At 47.0% G+C, this 19,402-nt stretch overlaps 1 protein-coding gene across 7 annotated transcripts in view; it reads right to left on the bottom strand.

Moving 5' to 3' along the window:
• Positions 1 to 19,402, bottom strand: part of LUZP1 (leucine zipper protein 1) — a 59,744-nt gene that overhangs the window by 10,906 nt on the left and 29,436 nt on the right. For 5 of the 7 annotated variants that reach the window (XM_049821135.1, XM_049821134.1, XM_049821133.1 and 2 more), the window contains 3 exons: positions 11,867 to 15,147; positions 7,000 to 7,164; positions 405 to 5,401 (listed from right to left, as the gene is read on the bottom strand). In XM_049821135.1, the coding sequence (XP_049677092.1) occupies positions 5,363 to 5,401; positions 7,000 to 7,164; positions 11,867 to 15,028 (3,366 nt within the window). In that variant the 5' untranslated portion in view covers positions 15,029 to 15,147 and the 3' untranslated portion in view covers positions 405 to 5,362. Of the gene's footprint in view, positions 1 to 124; positions 215 to 404; positions 5,402 to 6,999; positions 7,165 to 11,866; positions 15,148 to 19,402 lie in introns of those variants that run through there. The other 2 variants (XR_007508570.1, XR_007508571.1) reach the window with 2 other exon arrangements.

The following is a 19,402-nucleotide window of genomic DNA, read 5'->3' as shown; positions in this document are numbered from 1 at the left end:
CTTCCAGGAGATGGCCAATGGATCTTGGTTCCAATACAATCTATATTGGCTGAGTCAAGGAAATGTAATGAAGCGGTGGCTCATTTCCCTCTGTAGGAAAGCCCTTCCTCCAACCTGCTCTCAGCAATGCCAAGTCCAGGTCATCCAAAGTGGAGAGTGGCTGTGTTCAATTTGATTTGCCACATGTCTGCACTGTCCATGTCTTAAATGCAGCCTAGGAATGGATATATGAGATCAGCCTGGATACAGGCAAGAACCTAAGAACAAGGTAGTCGGACTCAGCACTAACACACAGTTCTGCAGAGTGCAGCTGCCTCAGCACTTCACCAAGGCAGATCAGTACCTCTGAGTAACGGACGCTGCAGGCATTCAGCCAGAGCTATAAATACCACATCACAAACATGTAAAAAGAGAAGTTTTTATTGGTTATATACTGTAGAGCTGACAGTGTTCGAATCAGGAGAGACATGCAGATAAAGTGTCTGTTTACATTTGGCATGCAGACTAAGAGCACTGTGGAATTGGAAGGAAGTGAGCACCAACTGTATCCACTGCGTGGGCAGCCTGGGGAGGAAAGAGCTGGCTTCCCTCTACTGAGTATGCCAGTAGAGAGTTTTGAGAGGGTGAAACAGTGCTGATGATAGCTCTATTGGACACAAAGTTTGGTTTAGGGAAATAGGCAATACTGTAACCCTGGAAAATTTGCTTAACTTGGATGAGTCTGTGATGATGAAAAGATTTCTTGCGTTATTTGTCTTCTAACTAAGCTGCCCCAGCCCAAATATATGTCTGCAAATACAAAAAAATAGATTTATTCTCTTAAAAATACATTCCATGCAGCCTGGAGTGCTGCTTCCCCAAGGTAGGAGCTTGTGCTGCATGCTGGGCAGCCTAGGAAGATGATCCTTTTGGTCCTTAGGTTACTGACCATCAGAGGCATCTGCAAACAATGGCTTCATGTTTCATCACATACAGAGCAGTCCACTGGAGGCTGACATTGGAGCAGTGCTTTGACCACTACAATGATGTGCAAGGTGGCAGAGATGAGGCCTCCTATATTACAGATGACACCAGTGTGCCTATTGCTTCAATCTGTAGCTAGGAAATTGCTCGTCAAGTGTCTCTTGAAGCACCAAGGTGTGCCTCCCTGCCCTGTGCTTCCTGCCCTTTTCCTTTTCTGGAGGTAACATCTGCAGGAGGACTGTAGGTCTCCCCTCGTCTGTGTCCCCTGAGCTGCAGTTTGACAATGCACGGCACTGGTGGTTGCACTGCAAAGCTGTCACCCCTCCATGCCACCCAAGCACCTGGAGAGGCATTGCTCTGCATGCTGCAGTGGTGTTTCTGGACACAAAGGAAGCCACTCCATGAAGCAGCAAGCTGCTGACCCCTCAGGCTGGTGCCAGCCATTCTGGGGAAAGCCACTGGCTGTCCAAAAGGAACCAGCATCTCCGTTTCCTTGGGAGAAGTGAGCACTGACACACTTCCTCTATACAGCAAATACATTTACAACTTTGGAATTACCCAAGTGCTTGATGCACAGCCTCACGGCATCATCAAGCCCACTGGAAAGCCTGTTATATTTATATGCTAAAATTACAAATACTTCTTCAGTGATGGCAATATTTACACATAGACTCTATTTTACAGCTGTTCAAAAAAAGTGTGCAATTTGAGTAAAACACATCGTGTTTCCTGAAGTCATTGCTATAAGTTTAATAATACAATCAGCTCCTATTGCACTCATGATTAGAGGGCGTGGCCCCTTTCAATTTTAAGGAGGGTTTTCTTTCTCAGATTTAATCTTGGTTGTGGTAAAAACAACCCAGTGTACAGTTACTGAGTGACATCTGTGTTCATTATTTACAAGCAGTGAGACTAAGTCTAGAGCAAGAGTTCAAAGTATGTGCTGTAAAATATTGAACAAACCACTGAGGCAGCTGAAGAAAGAGACGTCACCTGTGAGAAACACCTGAGGAGAGCAGACAGTGCCAGAAGAGCTGTATTGCTGGGTCAGTAGCTGGGGCTCCTGCTGCATGCTGTGAGCTGGCCGAGCAGCAGGGTAAAACTGCCTGGTTGCCCATGGCTAAGGAAAAGCCTGGTCCTGGCTGACAGAAGGGGAAAACCCAACAGCTATTGCTGCTGGTGGTTTTTCCCTTGCACTTCAGACATGGATTTGCATTACTGGGGTGAGCTGTGGGGTTGAAAAGCTAATGGGTAAGCCAGAGTTTTGTGGGTAAGTACAAGGAAGCCTGTGTTAACCTAGCATGTTGTGTTGCAGGGATGCAGAGCTTTCCTGGCCAGGACTGAAGCCAGTTCCCTTGGAAGGAGTTTTGGAAGCACCATGCTAAGCTGGATCCATGCCAAGAACATGAGATGGAGAGGGCTAGTGGATGTGTTTGGGTACGCAAGTGTCCTGCGGGATGTGGACTGCTGGACCGCAGCAGAATGGGGCTCATCACTGGGAGGAAAGCTATACACTCAAAGCAATCCTCATCTTCAGTGTGTATGTGCTGTCTGGCTCTTTGTAAAAACTAAGCTGTTAGTCCTGGGCAGCAGTGACACAGGGCAGGGGGGAGGCCCTCCTAAATACGCTGCTTCTCTGAGAGACTGAACTGCAATGCCAAGCAAGCCGTCAGCAGCAGTTCTTCCACAGTGATTGTAACTGGGTATATATTATACGGTTGGAAAGCTGCTTAGCAGCAGGTTTGGGAATGTAAACAGAGGTAAATAATTACTGTGAAATCTGAAGAGGCAGGTACATGCTAAGATGCCTCCAAGATGCAAACTCCCAGGTTAAACAAGCAGGTACTGCAGAAGGCATTTTGGGCCACTTGCTGCAGAGCAGCTGCACTGCCTCAGGGGGTTTTTTTGCAGCAGTGTCTCCTATGCAACACGTAGAAGAGGACCTGAGGCAGCATATTTAGTTTTGAAGGGAAACATTTTCTTTAACGTGAAAATAAGGGCAAAGAGTCAGAACGTAGCATCCTGAGGCTGGCAGAGGCTAGTAAGCAAGCCAGCCCCATGAGAGCACTGCCGAGATGTGGCACTTCTTGTCAGGCTGCAATTCTGTTTATCAGCCGTGGAAAGCCTGGAAGATTGACCAATGAGGTAAGGGAAGGTGATGCCATTCAAGCAATCGATCTCAGTTATGTCTTTTTTTGTGTGGCGGTGATGGTTGTGATCGTGCCATACAGTTAACCTGAGCAAAGCAGGGTGCTCAGGGTGGATATTGCAATTTCACAGGCTTTTAAAAAAAAAAAAAATCCACTGTGGTTTCAAATTGCAAAATATGCATTAATTTTCAATACTTCCTGATAAACATGGGGCAGGGGGAGGCATTTCAGAAATCTGAATTTAACTTCAGAGTTTAAGTTTCTTTCACTTTTAGTTTGGATTTTGAGTTTAAAATTTTTTTCCTATTATACCTGATATATTTATCCCATTCTGTACTAATATTGCCATGTCATGAACTGGTGATAGCAGTTGATATAATTTATATTAATATAAGATTATTAGAGCTGCCACATCATACTAATTTAAAATCATTATCTTTTTGTCTTGTTATGTAACTTGACACTTACACATCATGAAAAATAAAAGAATAAAATGAAGGGTTAAAAATACAAATTTGGGAAACCATCTAAAAATTGCAAAAGGAAACACTTTTTTTAAAAACAAAAAAAATTCCCTTCCTCCAGGCAATCTTTATTAAAAAAAAAAAGTCATTGAAACACTTTCCTTTTTTATATAAATGTTTCCATAGATATTTTCCAACTGGCTCTGTTTTCTTGATTCATTTGCCTCTCAGAATTGAGGCATATAATTCCAAGGGAGAGGGAGGAGATACAGCATATAATGTGCATGTACGGATAGTCACATGCGCACTACTGTGGTAGCTGCTTGTCTGGAAGGTGGATGTGGGAATGAGTGTGGGGTACAACTCAAGATATGGGAGCTGCTGGGTCACAGCTGTTCCCACAGCACCTCCAAAACAACCCTCTTCCCTTCTGCAGCACTGTCCTTGTCCCTCCACAGAGAGGGGCGTCTGTTTCCAGCAGGCAGAAGAAAGCACTGGGGGAAGTCAATGGTGTTTGTGTACAGGACAGGAAAACTGCGGGCCAGCTCTGCAGCTGCGTGGTGGGATGTAAAGGAGTGGCAGGGCTCTGACTGTGTGAGCCAGATGCAATCACCTTGCTCCAGGCAGATGCTGGTCCAACATCTGAGCATCTCTTGGAGCTGCAGGGGGCAGTGTCTCCCCCAACAGTGATGCCATCTGCACTCAGTGGCCTGTGGGCACTGACAGGGTGACATACCTCTGTATTTGAAGCAGTCTCTGATCATACCTGGGTCCCAGACACGGTAGATGGGGTGGTCCTGAAGAGGGGCACAGACCGAGGCTGCCTAGATAGCCATACTGCTGCTCAGCTTAGGGTCCAATCCTGCTGTCTCCACCCTGTTTTTGGAAGGAATCAAGGACATTCTGCTTGTCTGTGAGGAAAAGCACTTGTTTCTTTTTCCTTTAGATCTCAACTGCTGAGAATGAGCAGCAGAGTTGGTGCCTGCAGAGCATGATGGGCATAAAGCTTCAGGTAAAAAAGCACCCCAGTCCAAGTCAGGAGGAAGTTTCACTGCTGCGTGAACTGCTGTTGGTTTCGTTCAGTGGATGAGTTCTTGGTGCAAGATCTCAGCTGGTGATCAGTAGGTCATGCAAAGCTTGTTGTGGAGACTGACAGCAATAGGGAAGAAACTGCTTCTAAACAACATTTTCTGCTCTCTTTCCCTCTTATGTGTAAGCAGCCAGTGGGGAATGGTTTCCTCCTGCCTAGAGACAGAGGGTACTGGCCACACAGGTAATGAGGTGACCACAGCCCAAGCCAATAAGGGTGTATTGGGAGAATGCAAACTCCCCCTAGGAATTGTAAGCTTTCAGTTGTGGAGCCATGTAGGACTGCTGTCATGGGCTGGTGGACTGTAGTCACAAGGATACTTCTGGGATCTTGTCTAAATGCAAGTGATTAACAAGAAGTTCTCTCTTGTCCAGGGAGTACCATCATTCAGAGTGGCTATGCAAGTCAAGGTTTCCATATGGAGACAGACCTATCATCCTATGGAGAAGATTAAGACTGCAGGTACAGAGATGAGAAGTGGGAGTCCCCTGAGCAAAGTCTCTGCAGCTGCCTCTTCGGCAATGAAGAATTCACTGGTAAAGCTCCTGTACCTTGCAAATCGCATTAGAAAACTGGTTTCAGGCTAGCTGAAGCCTCCCGAGAGGTTACAAACAGGTGTGACGCCTGTGAGCTTGGTACTGTCCTGCCTCTTGCTCCACTGTGCAGCGTGTCCATTGAGTGGAAAGGAATACAACTCATCTCCGAGATGTTGTCCGGCAGGCACGGAAAGCACCCTGTAAGAGAGAACCCCACAGCATCACAGACTGACCAGAACTGGCAGCTGCCTCTGGCAGCATTTTTGCTCTGGGGAAGACTATTGTGATTGCCCTTAGACCATCCTAAAGCCCATCAGGATACTAGCCCGATGGTGGGGCACAGGAGAGCAGTGGCAGGATCAGTTTGGAAGATACAGGCTCCATCAGAGTTTACAGTGGAGTAAGCCCAAAACAGAATGACCCGGCCCTGCCTCACAAAGGCAGGGCCTACTATCTTTTTTTATACTGTAGCATACCTTGCACCCACTTCCACACCCAGCATGTGGATCTTGCAAGTGAGATGCATACCACGTGACAACACAGAGGAGATGGAGCTGATCTAATGTCAGAGCACATCTCCATGTGCAAGGTGTTCAGGCTCCTGTTACAGTCATGGAGGTTTGGGCAACACAGAAGATCCAAATGACGGTGTGTATGTTACAGGGACCTGACTTTACCCAAGTTTTTATTTGCTGTTGACCCAGTCTGTGCAGACAAAGGAAGCACAGCACAGCCTCAGGTACAGGAGTCTGCATATGGCCAGATGAATGTCACTGTGGGTAACACCTCTTGGTGACCACACAGAGCATCACTGTGGTGTCCCTTTCTTCAGCTGCCAAGGACAGTGTGAGTTCACTACTCTCTACTGCAAACATTACCTATCTAATTGCCAGTCTGCAAAGCTCATCCTGGACCATGTTCCTCTGGGCTCTTAATTTTGTGCAACTTCATCAAAAGGCATGACTACGTAGGGCTCTCAGCTGCCTTACAGCAGTCCTGCTGCTCTCACATCAAGACTCAGCAACTCCTGTGCACATCCAGTAAGATACACTGATGACAGGTTTGAGGTCTTAAGATATTTCCTGCTGTGGGTGATCTATAAATGGAAAGATGCACTTCACTCTGGGCAGCTGCACAGGTAAAGAGGGAATGCCAAGAGAGGAAGAAAGTCTTTTATACAGATATAAGCATGGCTGTGCTCCTAAGAATTAAAGTCTGCCTGGACCCCTATCTCTTCTGAAAGGACCCCCCTATGAAAAGGCTAGAATACAAGTTTTTCATAGTCACTATAATATAGGCCATTTTCCACTTCTTTCTGTGTCCAGAAAGATGTGTTTAAGGAGGCAGAACAGCAGGTATGTAGCAGCAGACAAGCACCCTAATACTACAGCAGCCAGCTGAAGCAGGTAAGTTAAGAGCTCTGATTCTGTCTCTCCAAATGTTTTTGTTTCCAACCCTGATTGTCCCATGTGTGCCACAGGATGACTGGAGGCAGTGCCTCTTATTCCCTGGAGAATGTTTTTAGCCATAAAGCTAGTTGAAACAAGAACTGGTTTTTAGAACAGAAAAATAAGGTAGTACTTTTTTACCAGTATAGGAAAGGAGTAGAATGATTTACCAAGGCAATACAGTAGACACTACACCTCTGGGCAGTGCTAATGTAAGACTGGATTTCTCATAAAAGATTTACATTAATTTTGGACAAGTTCTCTAAGTTACGTTGCTGGGAGGTCAGTTCAGATATTGGCTTCTTGCCTTGTAACTCTCTTTTCTGGATGGCCCTTGAACTCACATACCTGTTCCTCCACTTGGAGACCCAGTGGTGCATGGGGGTTGGATTCAGGGTCCTGCAGCTCCATCTTGGTGGCTGGCCTTTTCCCTGGTGTGTCAACCTGTGAGAGGTACTCAGAAGAGCCATATTGTTTTCCTCTGGAACTGGGCGCAAAATCTTTGCTTTCATCCTGTGCAAAGGAAAATAAAGAAGGCTGGGACTCGAGGACTATGAAAGGGTCTGGAATAGCACAAGGTTCCTGGTCCTGGGTTTGCAGTGCGAAGTGCTGGCTTGAGTCCCTTTGGCAAGGAGGGACTTGGGCCACAAGGCCAGCTCTGACATGTCCTCACTTATGTGCTATTTCATTAAGATTTTTTTTTTTTTAAACCAGCCAGTAATCTTAATCCAAGTTATGGATGCAGAGTCGTCTTTTCAGCTGACTGACCTGTGCACAAATCTGTGCTCAACCTGCATGGCTCGCTGGGCCCAGAGTGCTTGTATCCATGATGGACTACCAGCAGAAAATCCCATGGTTTAGTGACTGAAGCAGTTTCTTAAAAGTATTAACTCTGAGTTCTATCATGGGTGGGGGGTGGCCAGCAACCTGAATGTCCCATTTTCTTGGCAATGAGGATGTCATATGGGAGTGTCCTACACTGTTTTCCTGCTATAGGCATCTAAATGGCACTTTTAAACTCACTAATGTTTTCATAGGATCATACCCTTTGATTCAGATGCCTATGGTCTGCCTTAGGGCTGGTTGGGGTACCTGTGTCTTTTACTGAGACAGCACCCTGCTGTGAGTCATGAGGGTGAGGAGTCCCTGTCACCGTCCAGCTCCGCAGCAGTGCTTTTGCTGTTGCTGGCTGGAAAAAACTCCTTATCCACAATTTCCAGCACACTGTAAGGTACCATCGTGTCAACATCAGAAACAAAACAAATCATGACAATGGTGTGATTGCAATAATGTAATGAGCTACTGGGCAAAGCGCAACAGCTGCATTGTACTCCTGAAGGCTTTATCAGCTCTGCTCACTTTGGGGATGGCATTGTGTTTGCTGAAAAACGCAGTGCACAGCCCTATGAAAGGGCTGTGGGCACTGGTGGAACAGATTTGGTGCCTGCCCTGTGGCAAAAAGGATAGCAGGGAAGGGAGAGGCAGCAGCCCCTGTGCCTGGCAGAAAAGCATCTGTGAGATGGACACCAGGCTTTGATGGCCTCCCAGAAAGACGCTGTGACATCTGGTGGGTCTGGATAGGCAAACATCTGCCCTGAGCTGGCCCCACTGTGGATGACATCCAGCAAACACTGGACCTGACCTCCTCCTTGTGAGATGTGAGCAGCAGCAGCACCTTGGTGAATAGGCACAACACAGGGACAGGTCCCACAGGGACCTCCAACCAACCATGGGCCAGAGATAATCATGGTGGGCCAGGCTGCTCATAAAACTGAGGTGATAATTTTAATTTAGTGAATGGCAGTAATCTTGGTGGACCTTGACAGCTTAGCAAGGGCTAGGCACCTCTGTATTTCTGATACAGTGGTTGTCTTTAGAGACAAGGCCCTGGGTGAGCATATAGGACCTCCAACCTGACAGTGAGCATTCTGCTGTCAGGCAGCATGAATTTATGACTAGCAACCCAAATACACTGGTCTCAGAGAGTTCTGTAGGTAAAGAGCTGAGCCAGGGCCATCAGGCTGGTTACACCCCTGATGTGCTGGTATTGCAGACCAGTACCTCGTGGTATGGCACCAGAGCCAGGTCCGTGTGAAGCGCAGCATGCTCCATGGCACCCCAAAGGACAATTAGCTAGTCACTGACAAGCACCTGGGAAGCTGCTGGGAACAGGCTGTGATCCCCAGGATTCGCACAAAACAGAACAGAACCCTTGGACAAAGTTACTAAGGTCCAAGGAAAGATGAGAACACTAATGTGGCATAACTGCTTAAGTAGAAGCTTATATGGAGTCAGCAAGGGTGAAATGGTGATGGATGCACTTTATATTAGTCCCTAAAGCAGAGAAGGGGCGAGAGGCAGCACATCCCTGGATACTGTCAGGGAGACTTTTTGATGAGACCCACCCACCATAAGAAGATATGCATAGCTTCACTTGAAGAAAAGCCTACCTTTAGGTTTTTACCTAATTTATGCAGCACACAGCCCAGCTCCAGTCATATTAATGTCACAGCCACAAGAAAAATTAATTAAGAGCATTCATTTTGCTTTGCTGCCTGCTTGTCTGCTCGCTGCTTGCCAGTGCCTTTGGACTAATTTGGGCATTGCAAATTTTCAGCAAACATCACACCAGAGAAATACCAACTTCATTATCTGAAACACAAGCCCAACAGAATTGACTGCCTGAGGTCTTGCATCTCCTCAGGGCTTTTATGGGAGCCCGAGAAAGGCTGGCTGCAAGCACTAGAGGGAGCTGGTCCTCAAGCTGTAGCATCTATCCAGCAGCACCTATTGCTTTCTGGGTCTCCCAAAGCAGCGCTCCGAAGAGCTGCTGCTGCTGTAGCACAAGTATTGCTAAGAGCTGCCGATACCTCAAGTAGCTTCATTAGGGACATTTGCCTACATCGGCCGTGCAAAACCGGAAGGCTGAAATTACACCTTGTGCCTTGGCATCTCCTTGCAAGAATTATTTCCAGGTGCTCAGTTTGGGTCTATCCTGAGGGCCAGGCTGAGGCAGGGGCCGAGCTTCCAGCTTGCTATAGCTTCCTGCTGTGCTGCAGCAAATGGTCAAACATCATGAGTATTTCATGGAGGAGAGGAAGACCCTGTGTTTCCCAAATAGGATTCTTAAGGCAATCTCAGACTTTGGATAGTGGAGCTGGGAAGAGGTGACAGTGATGCCTTCACAGGAGAGCTGAACGTGCAAAGTTAGCATAGATCAGTGCCAAGCCTTCTGCCAGAGAAATAGCTACATCTTTAACTGAAACACAAATCCCAGCAGAAATAGGTTGCTTGTGATATGAGGCATATTATAAGTCTGAGGACACCCTTCAAAGGCAGATACTTTGGTTTTTTTCCAAGGGCATATGCAATAATTTGACCTGCCCAGGTACATAAAATTTGGTATAACATCTGGTATATCTGTGTATCTGCAGTCTTTCGGGGTAACTTCATGCTCCTCATTTACAAGATAAAAATATACTTAATTTATGACCAAGAATTCAGATTTGTGACTATGTGGTGTGTGTGATTTTATTTCAAAGTATGATGCACAGAGATACCTAACTCAATACTCAACAGCCCTATGTGAACTAACCACGCGGTCGCTTTCCTGACTGTTTGTCACTGCAGACCCTGGCAAGGCTGGAAGACAGCTAATTCATCAGGAATACCCAGGATGACCATGCACATTGCTCTGTCAGGTACATTTCAGCTGCTGTTGTAGGCACACTGCATAGCTAGCAAATTTGATCTGACTGACCTTGAGGCCATCCGCAGAACATACTGCAGAGCTAAACTCAGCCCTGGGTGGTGGGCTGCTAGAGGAAAGATGGGAAAGAAATATGTGAGTGCTTGCTCTTTAGGGCTCCATGACTGGTCACACATGAGCCCAGCTCAAGTAGAGACCTCTTCAGCTGTGAGACTCAAGGTCACAGGTGCTGTGAATTCAAAGTCCTAGGATAAAGGGAAGCCCAGGGATAGATTTCCTGTTTCCCAAGCATATAAGCTGCCATTATGCAAAAGGACAACCTCAGTCATGTCAGTTCTGCCTGGACTCATGAACGAGAAGTACAGACTTGACTGTGACCCACGAGTAACCCTGGCCAGGGAGAAGATGTATTTCCAGTGTCTAAACGTAGCTAGAAGGCCAACCTGCACTTTGTAACACCAGGCAACAGACTCTCTGCAAAGCAAAGCAAAGCAATGATGCAAATTCTTCTGTGCTTCTCATTGCCAGAGAAGGGAAGAGAAGTTTTGCAAATGTAAAATTCCTTTCACATCTTCACCACCTCATTTTTGTCAACGCCAGAGTCATTTGGTTATGAATCTGTCCCCTCTGCCACCAGCCCTGTCAGATTACTCAGCTGGTCTCCTCCTGGAGACTGGCAATGGCAGCAGCTGCTTAGAGCAGCTCTAAGTAAAGAGCAGAGGCAGGAGCTGCAGCAGGAACCGGCATGTGGTTTAATGGACTGGAGGGGCACTTGGTGTGAGTGAGCTTGCTTGAAATATGCTGGAGCCTGCAGCTCTGGTGGCAAGTATAGCTCACCAGACCAACTGTCTACATATGTCAGCCCAGCTTTGAGGGACTCCCCTCACTGGTACCAGCCAAAGGAATAGGAAAAGAACACAGCCATCCCTGTGGTTCTTTCTTCTTTTCAGGTGGCATATTGACACAGACCAAGAAGGGAGCAGCCCTGTGTAGCCAGCCACCACTCATCTGTTTAGGAGATGCCTGGGAAACATTTCCAGACCAGAGTCTGGTTACACATGGGGAAACCGTGCAGTTCTTACCAAAAGGAGCTATATCTCTACAGCTGCCATTAGAGCTACAGCTCTGCCCTATTAAAATCTGCTCATTTTGATCATTTTTTCATGACTGCTCCAAGTTGACAGTGCCATGCAAAGCCACTCTGAAAAGCACACCATGTCCTACATAAGCTGTGACTATGTCTTCTCTGATCTTGGCAAGACGAAATGCTACTTTATAGTTATTCATATGGTATTACAAGACCCAAGTAGATGGATCCAATTTCAAGAAGTCTAAATAGGGTACTTCATATACGAGATGCTCCACTGAAGATAGCAGGAGCTGGGAGAGGGCAGCACTTCAGGAAATAAGCTGTAAGAATTTAAAATCAGGCACCCTACAACTAACAGGCAACTTGGAAAAGCTCATCAACTGAAAGAGAAAGAGTGTTTGACATAGGATACTTACAGGTAGCGTGGTCCGGTGCCAAGCAGAAGCTGCTGTAGGATCATTTGCATAGCTCCTGCGTGTCAACAGTTCAGACGCACTTAAGTTACTTTTGGTCCTTCGGGACCCCAGTTCAGGGGCACTCCAGGAATTAGCCGTGGCACTGGTCCTTGCTGAGGTCTGCTCCAGGGAGTTTGTTCTTGCACTGTTCCCTTCCATTTCTGAGAGGTCCACTGAGGACCTACACATGTTTGTAGTAATGGAAGCTGTGCTTTTCTCCACTTTGGTTTGAGAGTCCTCCAGGGAATGTAAGCCTTGTCTTGTTCTCCAGGAACTTCTCACAGTGACATGTTTTGTTTCAGATGAAGCTGCATCTGAAGAGCCATGGCTCTTCCAGCAGATTGTCTCTGAAGGCGGCTCACAGTTGTTCCTCTCCGTGAGTTCAGAAGTCTTTATCATAAAGCTGCTTCTGGAGACCACTGTTTCTGCTTTACTTCTCGGTGCTGCCTCTCCAATTCTGTCTGTCTCAGATAATTTCAGAGCACTTTTATTAATCGATATCTCGAAGGGTGTGGGGAGATTGTTTGTTATTGGTGAAGGCTCATTTGGAGCAACTGTGATGTTGCTGGTGGTAACATGCCTTTCCTTTGCTGCTGTATCTGCGCTGGTCCTTGAAGCTGTTGACTCAGAAGGGAAGATTGTGATGCTGCTTGTCATTTTATTTGTTACCATTTTAAAAACAGACTTCTGTTTTTCTGACTCTGCCTCAGAAACAGTCCCTCCCATGACTGCCTTCATATCCTTTTCAACAATTGCAGGTTTAATGACAGCTTTTGATCTCAGAGCTTCTCTTGGGCTGAACGACCTTCTGGATTTAAATCCTCCAGTGCTGGCATCTGATGGTTTTATACACTTGGTGGAGTCTTCGTCATTTACAGTGTTTTTGTCATTTTCAAAAAGTGATGCTCTAAAAACTCCCCTGGAACTGGAGAACTGCTTGGAACTGACTTTCTTCCTTGTCTCAAAATCTGAGTGAGTGATTGGTTTTTTGCTTCTTCCCGATTCTTCATCTGAATTAAGTTTTTCCTGGTTACTCTGGATGGTTTTGGAGTCCATTTTTAAGCCAGCATTTACATGATCCATTGCTGAAGTTGAAGACTGCTCTGTGTCTTCTTTATCAAGACCTGTAAGAACCTGCAGGATGTCTTCTTGACTCCTGGAGCGATGGGAACGCTTTGTTAGTGTTGAAGGCTTTGCACTTTCAAGTGATGTGTCTGTGAATTCTTTTTCCTGGGAGATTATTGCTCTTTTAGCCCTCCCCTCCGAGGGCTGTCTCTGTGATGCAGCAGAAGTGTTCACTGCTTCTGCTTTAGAGCCAGTGGAGTCCGATGCCGACACATGGGATGAGAGGTGGTACCTGTATGCTGAAGCTGTGCCGTTGGAAGACGTGTGATTACCCCTGGTGAGCAGCGTGTCTCCCGAGCAGTCACTGACTTCTGCCTGACTTGTTTTCAGCTTCTCGGCCAAAGAAGCCACTGATTCTCCCTTGCTTGACTTTTCATCCCGTGCATCAGCACCAGTTTGGCAGTTGCCACGGAGCACCTGAGATGGCTTTTCAGCCTTGGATCTTGGGCCTGTGTCACCAACAGGTTTGGAAGGTGCTTTCCAAGATTTCTGCTCCTGTGCAGCGGGAGGATATCGGCTGAGGACAGACGGCTGCTCTTTTGATCTCTTCCCCTCATTCTGCGTGATGCAGCCTTCCTTCTGACCAGAAGAAAAAGTGGAAACTAAAGATTTCTCTTCCAGTCTTTTTGTATCTGTCACAGCAGCATCTGAAAGGGCAGATACACCAGATGCTTTTCCTGCTTTTCTGTTCATTAAGCTTGGACTGGGCACCTGCTTACCACCGTGGCTGTAGCTGTCATTACTGACAGAGAAATCTCTGTTCCTTGCTCTTTCCCGGCGCTGCTGCGGTGAGAGCTCCCTTGACTTGTGCTTGGCAGCTGTCAAATCAGCCGTGACACCTCTGTATTTAGGTCTGTCATGTTTTCCCCTGCTAGAAAAGCTTGTATCTTCATTTTCGACCTCTCCATTCTCCATATCTTTCTGTTTCTTTATTTGCATTTTTATTTCTTCTAGCTGACCCGTTAAGAGTTTGTTTTTATTCTGTTCACTCAAATAACTGTCTTGCAGATCATTGTTTTTGGCTCTCATTTTTTTAAGTTCTTCTTCTAAAGATTCAAAACGTTTAATCTGAGTTTTAAGTTTCTCAATTTCTTGGGTGAGATCTTTCACTTTGTTGTCTTCCTGATTTTTATTCTTTTGGTTTTCTGATTTATTCCTGGTCTCATTTTCTACATGTTTCAGGTAATCCATACTTCCCTTTCTCCTGGACTCCTTAGAGGGCAATGCAGAAGTCAAGTCATCTTCAATTCTCAAATCATTTCTGTCCAGGAGATTATTTGATGACCTTTCTAGCAAGTTGGATGCATTTCTAGTTTGATCTGCCCTATTTAGTTTATTGTTTTGTTCTAATTTCTGAGTTAGCTCCTGGATTATTTTTTCATTCTGCTTTTCTCTTTCATTAAAATGTTTTCTTTCAGTGATAAAGCTCAGCGCTAAGGATTTCAGTTTTTCTAACTCGCCCGTTAAGCTCTGCTCAGTTTTATCCAGCCTGTCCTCAGATGCTTCCAGTTCTTTCACTTTCACTCTAAGTATTTCTAATTCTGTAGATATCTTTTTGGTCAAGTTCTTTTCTTCATTGAGGCTGAGACACAGCTGTGTACAGTCGTTCTTGCTCCTGCCAAAGGCCTCCTCCAGCTTCTCCAGCTCTGCCATTCTCCTCTGAAGGTGTTCAATTTCTGACTTCAGCTCTCGGGTGAGGCTCTCTTCCTCTTCAAGTTTTTCTTTCATTAACCGGCAAAGCTCTTCAGCCTTCCTAATTTCTTCATCCTTGCCTTCAATCTTCAGCACTCTTTTCCGCAGGGCTTCAACATCAGCCAGCATGCTGGAATTGCTGCCTTCTGTCTGGATAACTTTGTCCTGGAGGTCAAGCAGCTCATCCTCTGCTTTCTGCAGATTTTTAGTTGCTTCCTCCAGTTCATCAAGGCGGCGACTAAGACTCTGCAATTTGAATCGTAGGTGCCGATTTGAGGTTTCCTTGTAACCTGTAAATTCTGCCATGTTTATTTTTTTATTCCTTTTAGGTGAAAGCTTTACTTAGTCTTGGTGAATGGTGTGGTCTTTAACACCTTGTGTATTCCTGGTATGTTACAGTTTCTTTGAAAAGAGGCAATCTTACCCTGAAAGAAAAAATGTTTAAAAATCAATATAAGAGCTCAGAATATAAGTATTCTCAATGTATAAGTTAGACTATGAATGTTTATATAAATAACTTTTTAATTAAACACATTTTTGAGTGCTATATTAGGAGAAATGAAACTGTGGAGAAGAGCCATAGTCCATTTACTTTGGTTACAGAGGGTTTCCAAAAATAACCTGTTCCAAGTAGCTGAGGGAAGGAAGTGCCCTCCTCTGCTGGTCTGCACAGGTGGTGTGTGCACAACCAGCAGACCTTCATCCCAGTGCTCAACAGTCAGTACAAGCTGCCTACTTGAAAGCTCTTGGGCTGCGGAGGTTCATGCATGTGTAGGACTCGAGTCGCTGTGCACGGACATGTCCATGCAGTAGACACCTCTTTTCAGCACTGCACCAGTGTCCTGAAGATGCCTTAGAGCTGAAGATTCAGGAACCATAAACAAGACCTGGAAACTAGAAAATGCAACCCCCAGCCATTTGGTGGCCACTGAGGATGGGGTAAGCCCCCACACACCTGGCTCACACATGGAAAGTGTGAAATCTGCTGCCACTTGGCACTGCCCATCGCTACCAGTATTTCTCCTGCAGCCCAGGATGCTCGGCAGAAATCTTCACCTCGGTTGTAGTCACATCCCAAGGACACTCTGCCGGTGGAGTTTCAAGTTTCTCCCTCCTCTTCCAAGAGCTCTTGTTGACCTCAGCTGCCACCCACTCACCCACCCAGGAGATGAGGAGTTGCAAACGCTTATACCTCTCCTCTTTGCTGACGATGAGCAGTGATTATAACACATGGGCACCCTCTGATGCACTGAGTGTAGATCTCTTCCCAGCTCAGCGGTGGCATGGCTTTTTTTTTAAACAGCCCCTCTGTGCATGGCAGGGAGTAAGCAGGGATGGGGGACCTGAGTGGGCCAGAATGGCTGCTGGGAAGATCTTAAGTCTCTCTTTGGCACTCAGCATTAGCATCATCCTGTCCTGGGCACATCCCCAACATGTGAGAGGGCTACTGCAAACTTCAGGGGAGGGGAGTGACTGCAGCTCTTTGACCTGTGCCCATGCTCAGGCTGTCTGCCTTGAAGCAGGACTTGGCCTCCAGCATTTTTGTGGAACTCCCTGCAGAGGAAATACTCAGGAGTTTCCTATGTCACAGCGCCAAGAAGCGAAGAGCAAGATGTGGGGAGGAGATAGCACCGGTAAGGGAGACTGCAGCCCCCCGTGCAAAGCCTTTGACTGAAGGTGATTCATTTCCCACCAGGCAGGGGGGCCTGGGCTGCCAATAGGCACCTGCAACGCACACCGGACACTCACGGTACACACCAGGCACCCTGCAACCCCTCTCCTGAGGGACCTCTCTCACTCTGGGGGGAAGGTCACCAGCCTATTTGCTTGGTCTCCTGCACCTCAGGCAGCCAAAAGGAGCACCGCAAAGAGCACCCGAAGAGGAACCTCAGCGCACATTGGTGCGCCTGTCCCCTCCCTCACCACCATGGTCACATCCCGCTCCTGGGCCTCCCTCCCTCGTGCTGCCTACAGACTGTAAGGGCCACGGCCCTGCTGCACGGCTGTCTGCAGACAGGAAAGGCTGTTCAGACCCCAGCAGGATCCCATCAAGAAACATCACCAGAGCGTCACAGGAAAGGCCAAAGCAAGCAGCTTCGCAGTACCCTGAAAACAAAGCCCTGTCCCCAGCAGGCCTCGGAGCAGGGAGTTAATGGTTAACCCAGCATCAGCCACCAGTTAGGAAGTGAGAGCAGCCTTCTCCCCAGGACACAGCTGGCAGAGCGTAACACAGGCAGACACGCAGCAAGGCTTGTGTGCAGCGCTGGTTTTCAGGCCACAGCTCCTGCAGGTTGTTTCTGCAGAGCTCAGGAGAGAGGGCTGTGTGTGGCCCATAAGCGTCGTGCCAGCCGGGAGGGGGGCAGCTCTGGCTCCCAGGCCACAGGCTTCTCACCACAGAGAGACGGTGGTGGCTCAGCAAGCTCTGTTAGTGAGACCAGTCCCACAGCCCCCTTCATCTTCATGGGAAGGGGTAGGAAATGGACAGCTACCTCCAAAGGTGGGTGGGCAGAGGGACTGCTCTTCCCTTTCCTCCCTTTTCTACATCCCAAATATTCCTGCAGCATCAGTTGCCACCTGGATGGAGTAGGACCCACATACACACACATTTGGCACCCTGAGGAAGTCCCACTGTGGAGGCCAGCAGAGGCTCAAGCTCAGTGAGCAACTGGGTGCAGAGAGGTGACCTTGCCCTGAAGACAAAGAGCTTCTGCAGACAGAAGAAACAGTCACCCCAGGAGGTGACCTGAGGTGGTCCAATGCAGTCTCCACCAGGAAGGAAGGATGTTACAGGCACAGATCCTTGGAAAGGGACCCAGTATTGCTGGTGAACTACCCATCTCCTTGCTCCACCAAACCATGCTCCTAAAGCTGGTTCCTACAGAGTCTGGACCATGGCTAATAACATGCCTTTGTGTCTACACAGGATAATGCTGGGTGAAGACCTCAGTGTGGGCCATGAGTCAGGATTTAGACCCTCTGGCTACATTGTCACAGCTCATGGGTCATAAAGAGCAGGAGAGGCATGTTGGGACTGAGTCACTGATCTCCTCTGTGGATGTCAGAGGCTGCTCAGAGACCCAGAGGAGAACCTGATTTAGGAGGAAACACTCAAATCTTTGAATGAAACAGAAAATTGAACTCAGCAATTAGTTGCATGAAAGAATTACAAGTGGTGTCCCTCAGGGGCTGATGACTTTTAATGTCTTTATTAACGACAGAGATGATGGGATGGAGCGCACTCTCAGTGAGTTTGTGGATGATACTGGACTGGAAGGTATGGGAAAGCGTGGCCAGCATGCTGGAGAGCAGGGCTGCTATTCAGAGGGACCTTGACAGGCTGGAGAAAGGAGTGGACAGCAGCCTTGGCAAAAAGAAGTCCGAGTCGTGCTCCTGTGGCACCGGCACAGGCTAGGAATGATGGCTAGAAAGCAGCTTCACAGAAAAGGATCTGGGGAGTCCTGGAGGATGAAAAGTTGAACAGAGGTCAGCAGTGTGTCCTTCTGGCTAAGGCAGCCAACCATAGACTGGGCTGTGTCAGCACATGTGCAGCCAGCAGTTTGAGGAAGGTGATCCTTCCTCTCTGTTTGGCTCTTGTGAGGCCACATCTGGGGCGCAGTGACTGGTTTGGGACTGCCCAGTACAAGAAAGATACAGATGTACTGGGCTGAGTCCAGCAGTGGCCACTAAGATGGCCATGGGCTGGAGCAGTCGACATAAAAGGAGACACTGAAGGAATTGGGTTTACTCAGCCTGAAGAAGGGAAGGCAAAGACCTTTTGCTGCCTGCAGCTACTGAACAGGAGGGTATAGAGAAGACAGAGTCAGGCTCTCCTCTGAGGCACACAGTGAGAGAAGAAGATTCAAGCTGCAAGAAGAAAAATTCCAAGTAGATATTAGGATTTCTTTCCCACCCCACACACCATGAGAGTGGTCAAACACTGGCCCAGGGTCCCAGAGAGGCTGTGGGACTCCATCTGTGGAGGTACTCAGAGCTCTACCAGAGGCAGCCCTCCAACTCCCCAATACCTCCCCACCTGACATGATTTACTGCAAAAGATGAAAGCAGCTCAATCTAATTAGCTTAATGAGGAGAAGAAGGAGACATAAAGCAACATCTTCTACAAACAAATATGTTGAGAGAAAGTATCCACAAGAAGTCTTCTAGCAGAAGGCCCTTTAACTTCCTGGCATAGCCAGAACTAACCCCAGTGCTTGGAAACAGAACCTAAACAAATCAGTATGACAAATAAAGTGCACACGTATAAGATTGAAGGGAATCAGCCAATATAAAATATTAGCTTAGATGTAGTGGCTGCTTTAAGCTGGTCATGCTTTGCATGAGGGCTGGAACCAGAGACCTTCAGGGATAATTCCAACCTAAATTACTCTGGCTATTCCTGACTGTTCTGCAATCTGTCACTGATATCAAAACATCAAAAGGAATGGTGCAGGATTCAAACACTGGGACTACTATTAATGCTAATTAATATTGTTGGGGGATGCTTAAAAGGACTTGTTAAATAAATCCAATAAGGCAATAACTTGCTCAGCTTGTAAAGGTACTAAACAATCTGACATGGATGTATGGACTTCAGATTTCTCTCTCTTTCCAGAAAGTGAGCAGTTCTCATCCTAGCCCTACTTTATATTTTTAGAAAAAAAAAAACAAAACAAAAAAAAC

Source organism: Accipiter gentilis, chromosome 17 (assembly GCF_929443795.1).
Source record: "Accipiter gentilis chromosome 17, bAccGen1.1, whole genome shotgun sequence".
In the NCBI taxonomy this organism is placed as follows: domain Eukaryota; kingdom Metazoa; phylum Chordata; class Aves; order Accipitriformes; family Accipitridae; genus Astur; species Astur gentilis.
Note: the sequence above shows the minus strand (reverse complement) of the source record. Positions and strands in the feature narration are given on the sequence as shown.